Genomic DNA, 22,140 nt, shown 5'->3' with positions numbered 1-22,140 from the left:
CAGAATTGATCGTCGTATAGTCTTTTTGTTGCCATGTGTAACGATCTGGTTCTGCTAATTTCACTTAGCATCAGTTCATGTAGGTCTCTGCAAGCCTCTCTGAAATCATCCTGCTGATCATTTCTTATAGAACAACAGTATTCCATAGCATTAATACACCATAATTTATTCAGCCATTCTCTAATTGATGGGTATTCACTCAATTTTCAATTTCTTGCCACTACAAAGAAGGCTGACACAAAACATTTTTGCACATGTGGGTCCCTTTCCTTCCTTTAAAATCTCTTTGGAATATAATCCCAGTAGAACACTACACTGTTGGATCAAAAGGTATATACAGTTTGATAACTTTTTGAGCATAGTTCCAAATTGCTCTCCAGAATGGTTGGATACATTCACAGCTCCACCAATAATGTATCAGTGTCCCAGTTTTCCCATATCCCCTCCAACATTTGTCATTATCTTTTCCTGTCATCTTAGGCAATCTGACAGATGTGTAGTAATATCTTAAAATTGTCTTAATTTGCATTTCTCTGATTAGTAGTAATTTGGAGCACCTTTTCATGTGACTACAAATAGTTTCAATTTCTTCATCTAAAAATTGTCTGTTCATATTCTTTAACCATTTATCAATTGGAAAATGGCTTGAACTATTAAATTTGATTCAGTTCTCTATATATTTTAGAAATAAGGCCTTTTTCAGATCCTTTGGTTGTAAAAATGTTTTCCCAGTTTATTGCTTCCCTTCTAGTCTTGTCTGCATTAGTTTTGTTTGTACAAAAACTTTTTAACTTAAGATAATCAAAATTATTTATTTTGTATATTTTGATCTCTAGTTTTTCTTTGGTCACAAATTTCTTCCTCCTCCACAAATCTGAGAGGTAAGCTATGCTAGGTTCTTCTAATTTGTTTATAATATCATTCTTTATGTCTAGATTATGAACCCATTTTGACCTGATCTTGGTATATGGTGTTAAGTATGGGTCTATGCTATAAACTATACCAGTTAACAATTTTCCCAGCAGTTTTTGTCAAATAGTGAATTCTTATCCCAAAAGCTGGGGTCTTTGGGTTTGTCAAATGCTAGATTAGTATAGTCATTTACTGTTTTGTCTTGTGAACCTAACCTATTCCACTGATCAACTACTTTGTTTCTTAGCCAGTACCAAATGGTTTTGATGACCACTGCCTTTTAATACAGTTTTAGATCTGGTACAGTTAGGCCACCTTCTTTTGCTTTTCTCTTCATTAATTCCTTTGAAATTCTTGACCTTTTGTTTTTCCAGATGAATTTTGTTATTTTTTCTAGGTCAGCAAAATAGTTTCTTGGGAGTTTGATTGGTATAACACTAAATAAATAGATTAGTTTAGATAGTATTATCATCTTTTTTATATTCACTCGACCTATCCAAGAGCATTTGATATTTTTCCAGTTCCTCAAATCTGACTTAATTTGTGTGGAAAGTGGCAGATAAATTCCCAAATATTTTATGCTGTCGACAGTTATTTTAAATGGAATTTCTCTTTTGTATCTCTTACTATTGGATTTTGTTAGTGATGTATAAAAATGCTTATGATTTATGTGGATTTATTTTGTATCCTACAACTTTGTTAAAGTTGTGGATTGCTTCTAATAGTTTTTTAGTTGATTCTCTAGAGTTTTCTAAGTGTACTATCATATCATCTGCAAAGAGGAATAATTTGGTTTCCTCATTACCTGCTCTAATTCCTTTAATCTCTTTTTCTTCTCTTATTGCCAAAGCTAGCATTTCTAATACAATATTGAATAGTAATGGTGATAGTGGGCAACCGTGTTTCATCCCTGATCTTACTGGGAATGATTCCAGTTTATCCCCATTACATATGATGCTTTTAAATAGTTTTAAAATCATCTAATGGTTTTTAAATAGATTCTACTGACTGTTTTAAGGAAAAGTCCCTTTATTTCTATACTCTCTAGTGTTTCAATAGGAATGGGTGTTGGATTTTATCAAATGCTTTTTCTGCATCTATTGCAACTTTCATCTATCTTACTCTACTTTAAATGTCCTCTGTTCAAGCCTCAATTTCCTATCACACATGTCTTACATGGCAGTAGGGATCCAAAATATCCAAGTATTCTGATGGCACAGTAGACCTCAGGTAAAATCCCCATGGTGGAAGATATAAGCATCAGTATCTGATTACTGTAGATCATTGCTATCCTTTACTCTAAACTGCCCTCCAGCATATAAAGCAAAATGTCTCAAGTGAAAACTTCCTCAATTAGATGTTATTTAAATAGGAAAGGAAGTTCTTCTTAAAATGATTTGATAGCTTACTGAGACTGTTTGAAAATACTTGCATTTTTTTTTAAGGCAGTAAGAATCTTGTAGTGAAAATGTGCTTTGTTGTTATTTTTATAAATCCTGAGCAAGCATTTGGTAGAGAGTAAGAGAATTTTTAAAAACTTTAAACTTTGTCCAAAAAAAAAAATCTTCTTAAGTGTGGAATAGGGCAAGAGAATCTCATACTCAGCTTATGTGACAGTGGCATTTTTTTTTCCTTAGCAGAGATTCCATTTATCATTTTATCAGGAATAGAAATTTTAACTCCAACCTGCTCTGTTAGTTCCTCTAGAAGTTATCATGAAATATGTATGTAATAAAACCTCATTAATTTGGAATAATTGGAAGGAAGACCATTCTGAAGTTGCTGAAAATCTGAATTTAGAATATGTTTTAAGGAATGTGACTTTTAGAAATTCTTTCAAATCAAGGAAACAAGCATTAATTAAACAACTATTGAATTGTGCTAAATTCTGGGATATATAGAAAGGGAAAAACAAAGGTTTTATTGCATCCATATTTCATGATATCTTCCTGAAGGGGTAAAAGACCAGATTGGAATAAAAGTTTCTATTCCTGGTTAAAATGACAAATGGACTCCTCTTAAAAAAAACAAAACAAAAAACCACTATTATATAAATTGAGTAGGAGATTCTTTTACCCAATTCCATATTTAGGAAGTTGTTTTATTTTTTTTTCTTTGACTACTCTTGAGGAACCTATGTTGTTATGGAGGACACCGAATGTAAATAGCTATGTGACAAATAAGATATGTATAGGATGAATAAAGATATTAGCCTTAAGGGCAGGGGAAAAAGTTTCTTTCAGAAAGTAGAATTTTAGCTGGCATTTAAAGGAATCTTTTTAAACAGGCATAAGGAGAAAGAAAGAAGAGAATTTTTAAAATGGAGACAAGTGAAAAGGCACAAAGTTATATTGAGAATTTCTTATACAAGGAGTAGCATGCATGATTAGATCTGAGAATATGTATGGATGTGGAAGGGAGTCAAGTGTAATGATACTCGAAAGATACAGAAGACTATATTTGACAAGGGCTTTAAAATTCAAACACAGGATTTTATTTGTGATCTAGGAGGTGATAGGGAGCCACAAGAATTTGTAGAGGAGGAACGTGGTCAGATCTGCTCCTTTTGATTGTTGAGTGAAGGATAAACTGGAGTACAGAGAGAGAAATGTATAGAAAATAAGTCTGAAAAGACTAAATAATTTTAAATAAAGGAAGACTACAGAAGTGATTAAGAATAGTTCTTTTAAGAAGATTAAACTTTCATCTTTTAATCTTACAGTCAACTTGCTTAGTAAATACTTTTCTATAGACCAAGGAATAAATAAACTATATGTATTATCATTGACCTTCAGTCAATTTTTGTATAGCCAAATTTCTAAGACTAATCTTTAAATACAGTAACTGTATAAAAATAGGCGTTGGATCAAATTTGGCCCTGCAGAGTAGTTTAATGATCCCTGCCAAAGACAATTAAAATTGTAAAATCACAACCTCAGAATTATTATGGTCAAAATTAGTGAGGTAATAGTAAGAAAACATTTTAAATTTTGCAAACACACAAATGCAAATTTTCATTTGATCTTCACAACAATCATATGAAATAGGTGCTGTTATTTTACTTGCGTAAGCTTTGGTCTTACTGATATAAAGTATTCCCTCCAGGCAATCTTTGCCAGCCCACTTTTTGTGACCCTATTCCTTGTCTTTCTTTAAATTAATTTTATTTGATCCTTCTATTATGCTGGGAGGACTGCTTTTCCTGATATCACTGGGATACCAATGGAGCATGCAATCTGTTAATTTCCTTTCCTTTCTCTTACTAGTTACCTTTTTTTTCATTTATACATTTCTTTGCTAATATTCTTTATACCAGTTCTGCAACATGATTTTCCCTGTCATATGTTATACTATGCTCATGCCATTTGGGTGAGGATCAACAAGATTAATGTTCTATGACTCATACAGTACATCACTGGAATAATATAGACATACAAATAATAGACTTTTATTTCAGGGAGAAATGAGTTTACTACAAGAATTTTGCTGTTTCCAAAAGCAATACAGTATGCTTGTTTAATCATGTCACTTTAAATAAAGTCAATGGCAAATTAACCTATCAAAATACTTAGTGTAGTTGAATTAGAAATAGCTAATAATAGATGAGTGTGGAAATTTTCAAGTAGTTTCATCCTTTCTCTATATATCTCTTAAGTAAAATACATTATCTTTCATTATTTATTGTCTTTTCAGAACCAAACTAATTTAGCCTATTTACTACTTCTTTCCTTTTCTCTTTTCACCTAGAAACGTGTGTTTTATAGTCTTTTCTAGTATTTATTATTTCAAGATCCTATGTTTGAACTACATCTTGCATCCCTCTTTTAGCATTTTTTCTTTTGCTAAAACTCAGCTGAAATTATCTTTCACAACTTCAGTTCCCTTGATTATACTCTGTTGTTTTATATTTTCACATAAATTTTGAAACTTTTCCAGCGGATTTAAAATGTGTTTGAATAGCATATTAAAAAGAGCTACACAAGGTAAAGGTTCTGTATTATTTTGGGAGAATTCATGGTAATATATGTCATAATTTTACCAGTATAGAAATAACCTGAATCTCTGCCTAGCAACACAACAAAGGCAGACTAAGTCAATTATGGAAATTTTCTTCAAATGCTCTGCATTAAGAGGTAACATGGCATAATGGATAAAAAGCTAAGCTTAAGGTCAGGCAGACCGGGATTCAGATCCTGCCCCTGATCTAGACTGGCTGTGTCTTAGACAAATCTCTTACTTCACTAGAGGTAGTCTGTAAAATTCAAACAAAAAAGAGGACAGCCAAACCATACAGAACAATTCCTGCTGATACATATTGAGTGGAAAATTGTATCTTAACATTATCTGTATTCTATTGTATTTTTTAAAATTAATTTTGTTACATGATCTCAATTATATTTTATCAGTATTAGTGTAATTCCAGAGAAACTGAGGCAAGATAGAGATTAGAGAGTTTTTAATATTTTATTTATTAGAGAGTTTAATTGATTGACTGGATTGGATTCTCATCTCAGAGTATCCAGCAGTGAATATGAGACTACAAGGGTTTTTTAATAGATTCTAGCGAGAAGAAAAACAAAGGCAGAAGGCAAAGAGTGGGAATTTTCAGGGATAGACCATCAATCCGTTTCTGACAGGTTGGGGGGTAGGACCATAAATTCTTATAAACTGGGAGTTAAGGAGGTATCCAGCTTAGAGCCAGGAAGTTTGGACTCCCCCTTATCTTGAGCTTACATATTGACAATTTATAACCTTAGAGTAAGTAATCCTGAGTTATATCAGTCTTAATGAACTGGAAGAGGGGTTTGCAACTAAGGGAATTGACGCAGAACAATTAGGGAAACTGAGGCAGAACAATTAGGGAAACGGAGGCAGGACAATTTAGGGAAACTGAGGCAAGATGATTAAAAGGGAATGGTGACACAACATTAAGAGAAAGTATTGTGGCAGTCTGCACACGCCATGTTTGAGACCTCTAGATAACTTTCTCAGAATATACATTTATAAGAAGGTGATTTCATGCATCTGAGAGTTCCAGTGAATCAATGAAATCATAGGTGCAGTCCCTGTCTCTGTGTTCTGCAGTTTTCTGCTACTATCATCTGTAGAACATATGTCAGCAATCTGGGCTGTATCCAAAAAAAGATCTAACCAGGTTGATGAAATACTTAGAGACCATCTCCTGAGGATCCTGGGAAGGAATTGGGGACATTTAACTTGGAGAAAAGACTTAGCATGATCAATGTACCTCTCTTTAAGTACTTGGAAGTATTATCCAGAAGAAAGATTAAACTTGTTCTGCTTGGTTGTAAAAGGTCAAACTAGGAACTGTGAGCAGAAGTTGCCCAGAGAGTTTTCAGCTTGATGTGAAGAAAAACTTAGGATAATAATAACAGTAATAATAATAATAGGTGACAATTATATTAGCATTTTAAGATTTGCATTCTTTTACACATGTTATCTCATCACCCAAACCCGGATTGTTATTCCTATTAAAGAGTAGTGGATGGACCTTCTTCAGGATAGTGAGTTTTCCCCACCTGGAGGTCTTCCTTTGGTGTTTTGTTAACCATTTGTTGATGGAATCTTTAGAGAGAAACTTGGTCTGGTATAGTTGGATTAGGTGCTCTCTAGGGTCCTTTTCTATTCTTAAGATTCTTTGAATCTGTAATGGCCCTTTCAATACAAATTAAGTTTACACAACTTTACCTAAATATGATTTCAATAAATTAGCTATCATTGGTGAGGCTGTTATGGCATGATAGGGAGAATACTAGAATTGTTGCCTATCCCAGTTATATTACCTTGGTGATGTCATTTGGTTTCTCATTCTCTAAAATAAAGATGCTGAACAATATGCACTGAAGTCTTTTTCAGCTTCAAGTTTTATGACCTTTTGAATAATATCTCTTAATTAATTGTGCTAATGGGTATTCATCACCTTCCAAATGTGAAGTTCATTCTTATATTTGGGAAAGGAAAAGAAGGGTGAATGAGACTTGCAGCTCTAACTATTTATAGGAATATAGCTTTTGGTTTTTGCAAAGAAGAAAGAAAGTAAATTTTCCTACTCTTGAATTGTTCTTACATTTATAAAAACAAATCATTTTCAGGTAAAACACATGCTAATATGATTCCCACTACTCTTTGGGCACAGTTTAAACATGAAAGCATTTTTTCTTGATTACATTATTGACTTGAGTTGATGGAGGTAGATAATTCCTGATCATTTATTAAAGCTTTTCTCTGAAAAAAAACCAGCAGAGATCATTTCTAAGCAAGCTATTTTAAAGTTTCATAATATAGATTTTTTAAGGTGTTCTGATGTGTTAGAAAAGATACAAAATTTTTTATAATTGCCTTTCACCCAGAAATTGTAAAATTAATTGAATTCAGAGGACAAAGGTTTAAATTTGCTTATCAGAAAAATGTATTTATTAAACCCTTTCATTTAATCAAAGATTGTTACAACCCTAAACTATCTATTTGCTTTTCCTAGTTTGAAAAAGAAAAACAGCATGATATTCGAGCCTTCTTTTTACCAAAACATAATAAGAAAAGACATACAATGGCATCCTGTGATGAATCATGCATACTACAGGAAAGAGATACTGAGAAGGCCTTGGATTGTAGAAATATAGCTGCGAGGGATGCCATTGATTGTGGATATGATTTTGAACCTGCAGCTAAAAAGTGGAAATCAGTGACTACTCAGAACAATTCCAGTCAAAAAGAGAAAAGACCATCCTATTCTAGTACAGCAAACACTGAATTTATAAAAGAAACAATTCAGAAGACAAAGACTAATTCAATCAACATATCTCTTCCTAGAAAAACTTGGCAGTGTGGTCTCTGCACCTATGTTAATAGTTCATTATTGCCTTATTGTGAAATATGTGAGACCCCTCAAAGCAGTGCTGGTGAGTAGAGGTGGGGGGAGGGTTGTGATTGCTCCTAACTGGAACAGAGACCCTATTGCTTTTAGAGAATAGCTTATCAAAGCTTAGTGAGGCTGCTCAGTGACTTGAGCCTGGAATACTAGAAAAACCTTCAGGTAGTGAAGACCCTATGAATTTATCCTCTTTGGGAATGTGAAAAGCTCTCATTTTTGTGTCAAGAATGTATGTCCCCAAGTGTCTGTGACATGGCATTAATTTGGCACAAATGGACATCTCTGATTAATGTCAGCAGGATGTGAATTCAATGGGCAGGAATAGAAGCTCCGTTGCCATGGCAGCAAATATGCCTTATAGTCAGAGACCTGCTGTTTTCTTCTCTTGTAGATGTTGTGATTTTAAAAGAAAATTATAGATTTTTATGTTCTAAATAGCTAAATAATTCTGTGGGATTTCTTTGCTTCCTAAATCGGCAAGGTACAGTGTTTTTTGTAAGATAAATAATAAAAAATTCCCCTGTGTTTCATTTCTTTAAAGAATCTAACTGGATTGTCTGTTTTAGTAATTTATTATATTTTTAAAAGCAGAAGTGATTTTAAAGCAGAAATAAAGATGTCCTAAAATGCTGACTGTGTATTTTTATAGCAGGATCAATCATTTTCTACTGTGTAGTTTGGGGAATGGCTACACGATTGTCTTATGAAGAATGCCATTGATGTTCCTTTTGTTTCTTAATTTCAAAGCATATTTTTATGATTGTGGAAACTGCCAGTTGACAACATTGGAAAATGAAATACAGATTATATCTATGAGTTCTAATCATCATTTATCTAGCACTCTTGGGCCTCAAAGCTCTTGACATTAACCAATGAGTCAGCTACTTGGGCTGTGCTAGTCTGAGTTGCTCTCTGTCTTTCCCTCCAGGGTCTCTTAGTTCTGATCCAAAACTAAATGCAATCTGTAGTGAAGGCTTTACTCTTTCAGTTCTTAGTGTTCCTGCCAAAATTGACAAAGTCTGCCATCTGGGTAGTTGTATTTGTAATGTGGACACCTGTTGTCTGCAAACTAAATTGGAACCACAAGCTCATTTCACAGACCATCCTTATAGCAATTAGCATGATTTCATTCAACTCCCAACTGTTATAAACATAAAAATAAAGGACTCTTTGCCTATAAAATAATTTTTTGAGCACATGAAGTATATAAGTTAAGTGACTCAGCAACAATTTGGAATTTAATATTAGTTAATAGTTTTTTTACTTTTTTCTTCTGTGCCATCAAAAGTCAATACTGAAATTGCCTCTTGAATGATAAGGTCATAGGCAGATTGTCTCACTTGTATTTGAACAACATTTTTAATGACTTGTCACTAATTTTATCAGCATAATTAAAGATGGAAAAAAAGAATATTCTTAGTTGTGATCATGTCATTATATAAAAGTTATGATAATTAGTTTAATGAAGGTTAAGTTACTATTTAGTCAAGTGATTCCCACTGCCTGCCGGTTTTTTGACACCCCAGGATATCTCCAATTAACTCAAGGGGTATCATAGAAAAAATAATTTCAAAAACAAAATTAATATTAATTTGCTTTCATTTAAAAAAATACATGCCATATGGCACATTTGGAAGGGGACAGCTGTTAGCAAATCAAACAGTAGAAAGGTGTCACGATTCTAAAAAGGTTGGGAATCACTTGTTCAGTGCATTATAAGTAATTTGGCATAATTTGCATTCAGTTCTAATGTTTAAGTCGTTATTGCTTAAACTTCCATCTGTGCCAAGGTCTTTCTGAAGTTACAAATAAGTGAAGTTAAATATACATTTTTTTTACTGTCAAGAAACTTAGTAACTTTTATTTAGTTTTAATTTTTTAGAAGCAGTGATTCTTAACACAGCAAAAGCATTACATTGAGTAGGTTTAAATCTGTTCCTAGAGAAGAGCTGTTCAGCTGTGTGATCTTGAACATGTCACATCATTCTCTAAGCCTCAGTTTTTTTCTTCTGTGAAATGAATATGTTGTTTTGTATTATCTACTTAGGGTATTGTAAGAAATAAATGAGATAAAATATGTAATTTGTGGTGAATATTGTAAACATACTACATAAATGGAAATTGGTTTTTGTTACTGGTAATACCAGGGACTGTTTAGCTTAGAAAATGGAAAACTTCATGGAGCATTAAAACAGCCTTTATTATTTTAAAGACCTCTTCTGGGAAAGAAATTAGATTTACTTAGGTCAAGTCTAAGCGACTTTATAAAAACTTTACAATACTGAAGGGCTCTGCAGCAGTAGAATAAACCATTCTGTGATATTATTAGTTTCCTGTTTGAGAAAGTTTAGATTACCACCCATCAGCCATGTTGAAGAAGAGATTTTTGTAGTGGATAGAATTTTGAACTTGATCACTTTGAATTTTTTTTCTGAAAATGCTGTGATTCTATGACTTAGAATAAAATTAGTAACATATTATTTTTCTACCTTTTAAATCTCCCAGTCCAGCACCATGGCTGATGTATAGTTAATCAGTGCTTATTGATGGATTTTTAATTGATTTCTCATTATTTTTTTAATTATAGAAAATCTAAGCAAGCAACAAATAGATGATTTCATCTGTATCCAAGATGGAAAAGGAAATCAAGTGAATGAGTCCCCAAAAAGCAGCATCTTGCAAGTTGAAACCAGCCCTTCTTGTATGCAGCAAGTCGTTGAACAATCAACAACAGAACAGTTTGTGGAAAGCCAGGAAGAGAAAGCTAAAAATGAAAATGAAGGTGAACTAAAATCTCAAAAAGGTAAATGTTTTCATTTCTGTTTTGGTCTGTATGAAAACAAATGTGAGCGCTGTAGCACCCTTGGAAATGTGGCATCCAGCCACAATAAGGATTACCCAGGATCTAGCAGCATCCACATTAAAAGATCGAAAGGCCTGGAATATGGTATTCCGAAAGGCTAAGGAACTCGGTATGCAACCAAAAATAACTTACCCAGCCAGAATGAGCATCTTTTTCCAGGGAAGAAGATGTTCATTCAATGAAATAAGCGAATTTCACCTATTTTTGATGAAAAAACCAGAACTTAACAAAAAGTTTGATCTGCAAATATAGAACTCAAGAGAAACATAAAAAGGTAAAAAGAAATCTTGGGAACTATATTTTTGCTGTAAAGATGTATAAAGAATACCTGTATACCTTGTTCTAGAAACTAGAAGTGGAAAGGACATTGTACCAGAAAAAGGGTAAAGTGGGGGGTACTACATCTCAGGAAGAGGCAAAGGAAACCTATTATATCTGAGAGAAAGAATGGAGGGAGATGAATATAGTGAGTATCTTACTGCCATCAGAATTGGCTTTAAGAGAAAAATTTTAGACATATTCAATTTATGATGAAACTTCTCCCACCTCATTGAAAAGTGAGAAGGGAAAAGTGAAAAGGGAAGGTATAAGCTAAGTGGAAGGGAATAAGGAAACTGTGAGGAAAAGGAATAAGATAGGGGGAGGAACTTTAAGGTGGGGGGAGGAATACTAAAAAGGGAGGTCTGTGAGAAGCAAGTGGTGCTCACAAGCTTAATACTGGGAAGGGGGGTAAGAAGGGAGAAAAGCATAAACAGGGGTTAACAAGATGGCAAGTAATACAGAATTGGTAATTTTAAACATAAATGTGAATGGGGTAAACTCCCCCATAAAGAAGAAGCAGTTAGCAGAATGGATTAAAAGACAGAATCCTACAATATGTTGTTTACAGGAAACACACCTGAAGCAGGGAGATACATGTAGAGTAAAGGTAAAAGGCTGGAGCAAAATCTACTATGCTTCAGGTGAAATCAAAAAAGCAGGGGTAGCCATCCTGATCTCAGATCAAGCAAAAGCAAAAATTGATCTAATTAAAAGAGATAAGGAAGGGCACTATATCTTGCTAAAGGGTAGCATAGATAATGAAGCAATATCAATATTGAACATATATGCACCAAGTGGTGTAGGATCTAAATTCTTAAAAGAGAAATTAAAAGAGCTGCAAGAAGAAATAGACAGCAAAACTATAATAGTGGGAAATCTCAACCTTGCACTCTCAGAATTAGATAAATCAAACCACAAAATAAATAAGAAAGAAGTCAAAGAGGTAAATAGAATACTAGAAAAGTTAGCTATGATAGATCTCTGGAGAAAATGAAATGGAGACAGAAAGGAGTACACTTTCTTTTCAGCAGTTCATGGAACCTATACAAAAATTGACCATATATTAGGATATAAAAACCTCAAACTCAAATGCAATAAGGCAGAAATAGTAAATGCATCTTTTTCAGACCATGATGCAATGAAAATTACATTCAACAAAAAGCTAGGGGAAAATAAAACAAAAAATAATTGGAAACTAAATAATCTCATACTAAAGAATGATTGGGTGAAACAGCAAATCATAGACATAATTAATAACTTCACCCAAGAAAAGGACAATAATGAGACATCATACCAAAATGTATGGGATGCAGCCAAAGCGGTAATAAGGGGAAATTTCATATCTCTATAGTCCTACTTGCGTAACATAGAGAAAGAGAAGATCAATGAATTGGGCTTGCAACTAAAAATGCTAGGAAAGGAACAAATTAAAAATCCCCAGTCAAACACTAAACTTGAAATTATAAAAATAAAAGGAGAGATCAATAAAATTGAAAGTACAAAAACTATTGAATTAATTAATAAAACTAAGAGTTGATTCTATGAAAAAACCAACAAAATAGACAAACCCTTAGTAAATCTGATTTAAAAAAAGGAAAGAGGAAAATCAAATTGTTAGTCTTAAAAATGAAAAGGGAGAACTTGCCACTAATGAAGAGGAAATTAGAGCAATAATTAGGGGTTACTTTGCCCAGCTTTATGCCAATAAATTTGACAACTTAAATGAAATGGAAGAATATCTTCAAAAATATAGCTTGCCCAGATTAACAGAGGAAGAAGTAAATATCCTAAACAGTCCCATCTCAGAAAAAGAAATAGAACAAGCTATTAACCAACTCTCTAAGAAAAAATCCCCAGGATCAGATGGATTTACATGTGAATTCTACCAAACATTTAAAGAACAATTAACTCCAAAGCTATATAAACTATTTGAAAAAATAGGGATTGAAGGAGTCCTACCAAACTCCTTTTATGACACAGACATGGTACTGATACCTAAACCAGGTAGGCTGAAAACAGAGAAAGAAAATTATAGACCAATCTCCCTAATGAATATTGATGCTAAAATCTTAAATAAAATATTAGCAAAAAGATTATAGAAAATCATCCCCAGGATAATACACTATGACCAAATAGGATTTATACCAGGAATGCAAGGCTGGTTCAATATTAGGAAAACTATTAGCATAATTGACTATATCAATAACCAAACAAACAAAAACCATATGATCATCTCCATAGATGCAGAAAAAACATTTGATAAAATCCAACATCCATTCCTAATAAAAACACTTGAGAAGATAGGAATAAATGGACTTTTCCTTAAAATAGGCAGGAGCATATATTTAAAACGGTCAGTAAGCATCATATGCAATGGGAAAAAACTGGAACCTTTCCCAGTAAGATCTGGAGTGAAGCAAGGTTGCCCACTATCACCATTATTCTTCAATATTGTATTAGAAACACTAGCCTCTGCAATAAGAGTCAAGAAAGAGAATTAGAAGAGGCAATGAGGAAACCAAACTATCACTCTTTGCAGATGATATGATGGTATACCTAGAGAACCCCAGAGATTCGACTAAAAAGCTATTAGAAATAATTCATAACTTTAGCAAATTAGCATGACACAAAATAAATCCCCATAAATCCTCAGCATTTTTATACATCTCCAACAAAATCCAACAGCAAGAAATACAGAGAAATTCCATTCAGAATAACTGTCGACAGCATAAAATATTTGGGAATCTATCTACCAAAGGAAAGTCAGGAATTATATGAGCAAAATTACAACAAACTTTCCACACAAATAAAGTCAGACTTAAATAATTGGAAAAATATTAAATGCTCTTGGATAGGCCGAGCGAATATAATAAAGATGACAATACTCCCTAAACTAATCTATTTAGTGCTATACCAATCAGACTTCCAAGAAAATATTTTAATGATCTAGAAAAAATAACAACAAAATTCATATGGAACAATAAAAAGTTGAGAATCTCAAGGGAATTAATGAAAAAAAAAATCAAATGAAGGTGGCCTAGCTGTACCTGATCTAAAGTTATATTGTAAAGCAGCAGTCAGATGCTAAGTGAGATGAGCAGAACCAGGAGATCATTATACACTTCGACAACGATATTGTATGAGGATGTATTCTGATGGAAGTGGATTTCTATGACAAAGAGACCTAACTGAGTTTCAATGGATAAATGATGGACAAAGACAGCTACACCCAGAGAAGGAACACTGGGAAACGAATGTGAACTATTTGCATTTTTGATTTTCTTCCCGAGTTATTTTTACCTTCTGAATCCAATTCTCCCTTTGCAACAGGAGAGCTGTTCGGCTCTGCAAATATGTATTGTATCTAGGATATACTGCAACATATTTAGCATATGTAGGACTGCTTGCCATCTTGGGGGGGGGGGGCGGGGGTGGAGGGAGGGAGAGGAAAAAACGAAACATAAGCGAGTGCAAGGGATAATGTTGTAAAAAATTACCCTAGCATGGATTCTGTCAATACAAAGTTATTATTAAATAAAATAAAATTTAAATTAAAAAAAAATATATATATATATATATTGGATTACTTGCTAAGAGGGAGAAAAATTAAAAGACAGGGTTTTGTAGGAGTGAATATCAAAATTCATGTATATATTTTGGAAATAAAAAGCTTTAATAAAAATTAAAATAAAATAAAAAAATAAATAAAGCAGCAGTCACCAAAACCATTTGGTATTGGCTAAGAAATAGATTAGTTGATCAGTGGGAAAGGTTAGGTTCACAAGACAGAATAGTCAACTATAGCAATCTAGTGTTTGACAAACCCAAAGATCCTAACTTTTGGGATAAGAATTCATTATTTGATAAAAACTGGTGGGATAACTGGAAATTAGTATGGCAGAAATTAGGCATGGACCCACACTTAACACCGTATACCAAGATAAGATCAAAATGGGTCCATGACCTAGGCATAAAGAACGAGATTATAAATAAATTAGAGAAACATAGGATAGTTTATCTCTCAGACTTGTGGAGGAGAAAGAAATTTGTGACCAAAGATGAACTAGAGACCATTACCGATCACAAAATAGAAAATTTTGATTATATCAAATTAAAAAGCCTTTGTACAAACAAAACTAATGCAAACACAATTAGAAGGGAAGCAACAAACTGGGAAAACATCTTCACAGTTAAAGGTTCTGATAAAGGCCTCATTTCCAAAATATATAGAGAATTGACTCAAATTTATAAGAAATCAAGCCATTCTCAATTGATAAATGGTCAAAGAATATGAACAATTTTCAGATGATGAAATTGAAACTATTACCACTCATATGAAAGAGTGTTCCAAATCACTATTGATCAGAGAAATGCAAATTAAGACAACTCTGAGATACCACTACACACCTGTCAGATTGGCTAAGATGACAGGAAAAAATGATGATGAATGTTGGAGGGGATGCGGGAAAACTGGGACACTGATGCATTGTTGGTGGAGTTGTGAACGAATCCAACCATTCTGGAGAGCAATCTGGAATTATGCCCAAAAAGTCATTGAACTGTGCATACCCTTTGATCCAGCAGTGTTACTTCTGGGCTTATATCCCAAAGAAATACTAAAGAAGGGAAAGGGACCTGTATGTGCCAAAATGTTTGTGGCAGCCCTGTTTGTAGTGGCTAGAAACTGGAAATTGAATGGATGCTCATCAATTGGAGAATGATTGGGTAAATTATGGTATATGAATGTAATGGAATATTATTGTTCTGTAAGAAATGACCAGCAGGATGAATACAGAGAGGCTTGGAGAAACTTACATGAACTGATGCTAAGTGAAATGAGCAGAACCAGGAGATTATTATATACTTCAACAACGATACTGTTTGAGGATGTATTCTGATGGAAGTGGATATCTTTGACAAAGAGAAGATCTAATCCAGTTTCAATTGATCAGTGATGGACAGAAGCAGTTACACCCAAAGAAAGAACACTGGGAAATGAATGTAAACTGTTTGAATTTTTGTTTTTCTTCCCGGGTTATTTTTACCTTCTGAATCCAATTTTCCCTGTGCAACAAGAGAACTGTTTGGTTCTGCACACATATATTGTATCTAGGATATACTGCAACATATTTAACATATATAGGACTGCTTGCCATTTAGGGGAGAGGGTGGAGGGAAGGAGGGGAAAAATCGGAACAGAAGTGAGTGCAAGGGATAATGTTGTAAAAAATTACCTGGCATGGGTTCTATCAGTAAAAAGTTATTATTAAAAAAAAAAAAAAAGAAAAGAAATGTGGCATCCTCTGGCCAGAGAATCTGGATTTAAACCTCAGTTCTTCTGTGTCTATGTGTCCTTGGGCAGCCTGATAACTTTTCTAGGCCTGATTTTCCTCATCTTTACAATAAGATGGTCGGTTGGACTAGATCTTCTCCAAAGTTACTAGCAATTAAATGTTTTCTTTCTTTTAATGCATTTTATCAGTTTAATTTTTTCCACTTCCAGATCAGATTTGAGGAGGCATAATACACCAAAATATATCATTAGAGTAGCTATTATTACATACAGCATCTTCTAATTTTTTAAGCCAACTTTTTGTAACTTCGTATTTAAAAGAGCAACAGATATATGAGAATTTAGACTTCGAAGTTTTAAGACCTGGTTTTAAATCCCACCTCAGACAAATGCTAGCTTGTGACCACAGACAAGTCAGCTTATCAGAGTCTCAGTTTTCTCATCTGTAAAATGGAGTTAATAATACCTGCCTTACAGGGAGGGCTATTTTGAGGAAAGGGCTATATCTTAAAATCTTTAAGGGCTATATAAGTAGTTGTTACTGTTAGTGATGGTGATGATAGAATCTGATTAATGGCATTTAATCCTTCTGATGAGGTCCTGGTTAGCTAGATGGACCTTGACCTAGAATGCCTGAATTACTGTATACAATCTGGAACCCCAGCTACTCCCTGAGGCAAACAGGGAGCAGCCATGAGAAGATCTTCTGGCCTTAAGGGGCCTGTTGTTCCTTGTCTGAAACTTCACTTTGACAAACTCTTTATATGATGCTGCCTCTCCCTCTCCCCCTAGTTACTGTATCCAATTAGAAAGCCAAGATATGATGCCAATGCCCTCCTTCCCTTACCACCCCTTTATATTTCTCCTGTAAAAGTACCCATGTGTACCTCACTAACTTGCTAAACTTCTTTTTAGGGTTAGATGGGGTAATCCCTCCATCTCTTTGTTATGACCAACTCCTTTTAACGGTTAATCAGTTTGCTAAGCCTCATGCTAAGGCTAATGCCAATTAAGACCCTAACTCCTCTTAGGCTTAGCCTGTCATTTAATAGCATAATCTCTTCCATGCCTTAATGGCATCTTCCTCCTAATGATTCTTCCTCCTTAATGGCCTCTTAGACCTCTTGTTTATTGCTAAAACTTTTTTTCCTTGCTAAAAAAAAAAAAATCCTTATGGATTTAGTCCACTGCTAGTTAATAAAATCGTTGCCCCTTGATTTGGAGATGGTCTAAGCCTACAAATTCTTTCCAAACCCTTGTGACATCAGCCTGCAACTTCAATATGCTTTTGTGGTCCAATATCCCATACCTCATAATTTGGTGGGTAATCTGGTCATTTCCACATAAAATGAATCTAATAAATTATTAAAAGATCCACAGCCAATTATTTTCCCAACTCTACCCCAATCCAATCTATTCTAACAATCGGAGTTTTCGTATTGATTTTTCGTATATTCTTTTGGACAGTTGGTAGGTATTATATATTATTATATGTGGCATATTTTTATAGCTGACTATTCCAACTGTTCTCTCTAAAGATATAAAATAAATGACAGTGTATCTCAAGGAACTGCAGGGAAGACTAAAATATTTTAAGTGTATTCTTTTTTTGGATGATTCCTAATGTCTATAGTATATATAAACATATATACATACATCTGCATCTATACAAATATATGTATCTTGTGGTTAGCTAGCAATAAACTATCAAATGTCAATGTTAAATCTGGGCCAGCTGGCAAGTGTGAGCAACATTATGAGAATCACTTTTTTAAGATATGTTGCTAATTGTAATATATGATACTTTGATAAGTTTTGCAAGATTTTATTCTCAATAGAATTACCTAAAATTATTAAAATGAGTTGATAATATATTGCCTGCATGTGGCTTGGATTGTTTCTGCAGTAGTAATATAAGGTAATGTCCATTTAAAATTTCAGTTACTATGCAATTGAATTGAGTTGAAATAAGGGCAGATATCACTTCCAAAATTTTGTCTACCAAAGAGGTTCTTTTTAAATGACAAGTATTCTCCTTTCTAGAATCAAAGCTAATGGTTTTTAGCTATTATCTTTTCTTTCCTTACACTTTATTTTGCCCCCCAAGGTTTTTCTTAAACAATGAACTTGAGAACATTTATTCCAACCCAATACACTCTCCCCATATTCTTTCTCAATTCCTTTCGCCCTCTAGATCCCAGTCCCATTGGTAACAAACTCCTTATTCTGGACCCTTTGTATTTAGATTCATTCCTTGAAGAAAAAAATCAAGTTTTTCTTTCATGTTACTCTAAATCTTACACACACACACACACACACACACACACACACATATACCCCCCTCTAATTTTGTCTCTGCATTATGATCATTATATTTCAAATCATACATGCTCATAACTTTGGAGTCATATTTCATTCTACCCTATTCCTCATCCTACAGTCTAATAGATCAATAAATTCTTAATGGCAGCTCTTTTATTTATCCATACGCTCCTGTCCACTCGTTGATAATCACTCCAGTTCATGTTTTCATTTCTTTTCCAGTTGTACTCCTTTGACCTGTGCTCTGTTATGCCTCCTGGATAGATTCCTTCTTCCCTCTTGTCCCACCTTTTTCAGTTTCCTTCTGTATATTGTCCTTCCTCATTAAAAATGAGGAACACTCATTAAAGATAGGGATCCTCCTTGAAGGTAGGGATTCTCTTTATTTTTTATTTTTTGTATTTGTGCCCTCAGTAGTTAGCACAGTGCTTATCATGTAATAGACACTTTTATTGACTGACTTTTTTTCCTTCTCATTTGTTCTATTAGATATTGAGATATTCCTTTTGCCTCTAGTCTTTCTTCTCTCTAATCCATCTTCCAAAATGTTCCCACATAACTTTTCTTTTTTCTTCCATTTAAAAAAATTGCCTTTTTTCTTTATTTATTTTAAAACTTAAATAGGAAATAGAAAAAATGAAAGAAAAGGAGGAAAAAAAACTTTGCATTTACATAGAACATATAAGCTTCAAAATATGTAACAATAAATTTCCATTTCAAGAAAGCATATATAATAATGAATATTCACTATATTCAGAACTTTGTTTCCTTTAGGTTTTCTTTTGCTCTTGACTGCACTCTTTTACTTTATTCCTTTTTCCCCTTTCCTTCCCTATGCAGGCTACAGTTAAGCATGGATATATTTATGTTTACACATATGTATGTATACATATGTGTATATAGACACATACATATATATGCATTCTCTTGTTTCCTATCCCTTCTAACTCTTCTACTTTAGTTCTGCCTGCTAACTTACATTACTATTACTTAATCTCCCCCTTTCCCATCCTCAGAATCTATCTCATATTCTTCCCCCCACATTTTCCTCTCTCTTTATCCCTTTTCTATTACTCTACCCATCTTATCCCACTTCTGTTATCTGCACATCCTTCCATACCCCATCATATCCCATTTCCTCCCTTTTTAATTTCTTTATAGATTTTGGAGGGTACCATACTGTGTGTGTGTGTGTGTGTGTGTGTGTGTGTGTGTGTGTGTGTGTGTACGTGTACACTGCTGCCTCTTTAACCCATTCCCAATGTGAGTAGGATTTCAGAACTACCAGTTCTCCTTCCCACCTCCATCTAGTTCCTCTGAATTGATTCTTGCTTTTTCATTCACATAGCAAAATTAATGTTTTTACCTTTTCCTACATGCTTTTCTTTTTATAATCACATCATATTCAGCTCTATCCAATGTTTCTGTTGGACTACTCAATTACGTATGGTTTACATTTCCACAAACAAAAGATAATCAGTTTGTCCTGATTGAGTCTCTTGAAATACGCCTTTAATGCTAGCTTTTATATGTTAAATTTTCTATTGATTTCAGGTTTGTTTGTAACAAAATCCTAAAACTCTGACAGTACATTTAATGTCCTTTTTTCCCCCATTCAATATCATACTTAAATTTTGCTTGATATGATATTTTTGACTACAACCTCGGGTTTTTTTTTTTTTTTTGATTGTTGATTTACAGTATTCTAGGATTTACACTCTTCTATTGTAATCAGTGATGTCTTCTGTGACTAATTTTAGCTCCAGCATACTTAAATTGTTGTTGTTATTGCTTTATAAAATTGTAAAACTTGTTGTAAATTTTTCTCTTTGATCTGGAGATTTTGAAATGTAGCAGTGATGTTTTTATATGTTTTCCTTGTAGGATTTCTTTCAGGTGGTGATTGATGGATTTTTTTCTATTTCTACTTCTCCCTCTTGTATTATCATTTTAGGACATTTTGAAATAATCTCTGATTATTTATTTATTTATTTATTTGTTCAGTCATTTATTTGTTTATTTAGGTATTCCATTCTTCACTCATTTGATTTTCAAAATTTTTTCTTGTAATGGGCTGAGGCTTGAGTTGATGCACTGAGGTCCCAAGCACATGAGGCTAAATAGTAATTGGACCATACTCTATTAATATGTAAGCTTGGAGAAAGAATGGAAGGGGAGGAGATGGCTCAGTGGAAAGAGCACCAGCCTTGAAGTCAAGAGGACCTGAGTTCAAATCCAGCCTCGGACACTTAACAAACAGAAAAAGTTGTCGAAAGCAGCAAAAACAAAAAGAAGAGAAATAAATCAGCTAACAGAGAGAAATGTGAGCTGAGCCAACCGTGGCAATGGCAATCCCAAAAAGTCTCTCCTTCCTCTTTCTTTTCCACTCCCCTGCCTCCACCCACCAAAATCGTCATTTCCTATACAACACATCAGGACTTGCACAAAGAGTGGGTGGGGGCCATTCTTTCTCCAAGCTTACATATTAATAGAGTATGGTCCAATTACTATTTAGCCTCATGTGCTTGGGACCTCAGTGCATCAACTCAAGCCTCAGCCCATTACATTTTCTGAATAACCATTTTTTAAAATCATTTGCCTTTTTAAGCAGATAACCATTTAAAATTACTCTTTGCAGTAGGAGAAGCTTTTTTTTTTTTTTTTTTTTTTTTTTTTTTTGGCATTATCCTCTGAAGACAAATCCCATTGTTCCCTATTCACATAGTAACTTTCCATGATTTCTTTCTCCTTTGCCTGCTTATTTAAAACAAAAACAAAAACAAACCAAGAGCTTATAAGTGTAATCGCTTCTTATGTGGGTTGGGGATGAGAGTGGCTTCAGGTCTTCTGTAAATTCTCCTTTCTAACTTAGAATCCCAAACCAAGAATCCATTCTGTAAGTGCCTTCAGCCAACCACTTCCCTACCCTACTGCTTTTGCATTTAGTTAGGGTGTGCTGGTTCCTTCTCACCCAGGGCCACATCTCAGCAGCATAGCTGAGCCTACATCCCTTATCAGCAGAGGTTCCCTTAGCCTTCCTGGTCTTAGACTCCACTCCCATCCTTTCCAGGGAAATGAAAGTTCTTGTGGTTCAGGCTGCAACTATCTCCAAATACAGCTTAGCCTTAGGGCTTTCTGCTTGCTATTTCAGGGGAGCTATCTTGGAGTCTTCCTTGGGGACATTTCTGGTTGTCATAGGAGTGTCCCTGTTCTACCTTAAGTCTTATTTGGGGTTTTGTTTGTTTTTTGTTGTTGTTTTTATGAGGCCATTGGGGTTAAGTGACTTGCCCAAGGTCACACAGCTAGGAAGTGTTAAGTGTCTGAGGCTAGATTTGACTTAAGGGCTGGTACTCTATTCACTGAGCCCTCTAGTTACCCCTCTTATTTGGTTTACCAGTCTACATTCACTCTGTGGCACAATTTTGTTTTGTTGAGAAGGAAATCTGGAAAGCTTAAAACTTTCTGACCTACTCCAAATCTTCCAGAATCCTTCCGCCACATAACTCTTCATCAGTCACTGTTATGATCATGTCCATC

The 22,140-nt window shown here is 34.1% G+C and overlaps 1 protein-coding gene across 1 annotated transcript in view; it reads left to right on the top strand.

The window, feature by feature from the left end:
- LOC127557241 (DNA annealing helicase and endonuclease ZRANB3-like) overlaps positions 1–22,140 on the top strand; it is a 70,594-nt gene that overhangs the window by 22,481 nt on the left and 25,973 nt on the right. The window contains exons 4-5 of the mRNA XM_051990633.1: positions 7,412–7,832; positions 10,392–10,753. Coding sequence (XP_051846593.1) covers positions 7,412–7,832; positions 10,392–10,753 — 783 coding nt within the window. The remainder of the gene's footprint in view (positions 1–7,411; positions 7,833–10,391; positions 10,754–22,140) is intronic.

This window comes from Antechinus flavipes, chromosome 3 (assembly GCF_016432865.1).
Source record: "Antechinus flavipes isolate AdamAnt ecotype Samford, QLD, Australia chromosome 3, AdamAnt_v2, whole genome shotgun sequence".
Taxonomy (NCBI): Eukaryota; Metazoa; Chordata; class Mammalia; order Dasyuromorphia; family Dasyuridae; genus Antechinus; species Antechinus flavipes.
This window is presented reverse-complemented; position numbering and strand designations above follow the sequence as displayed.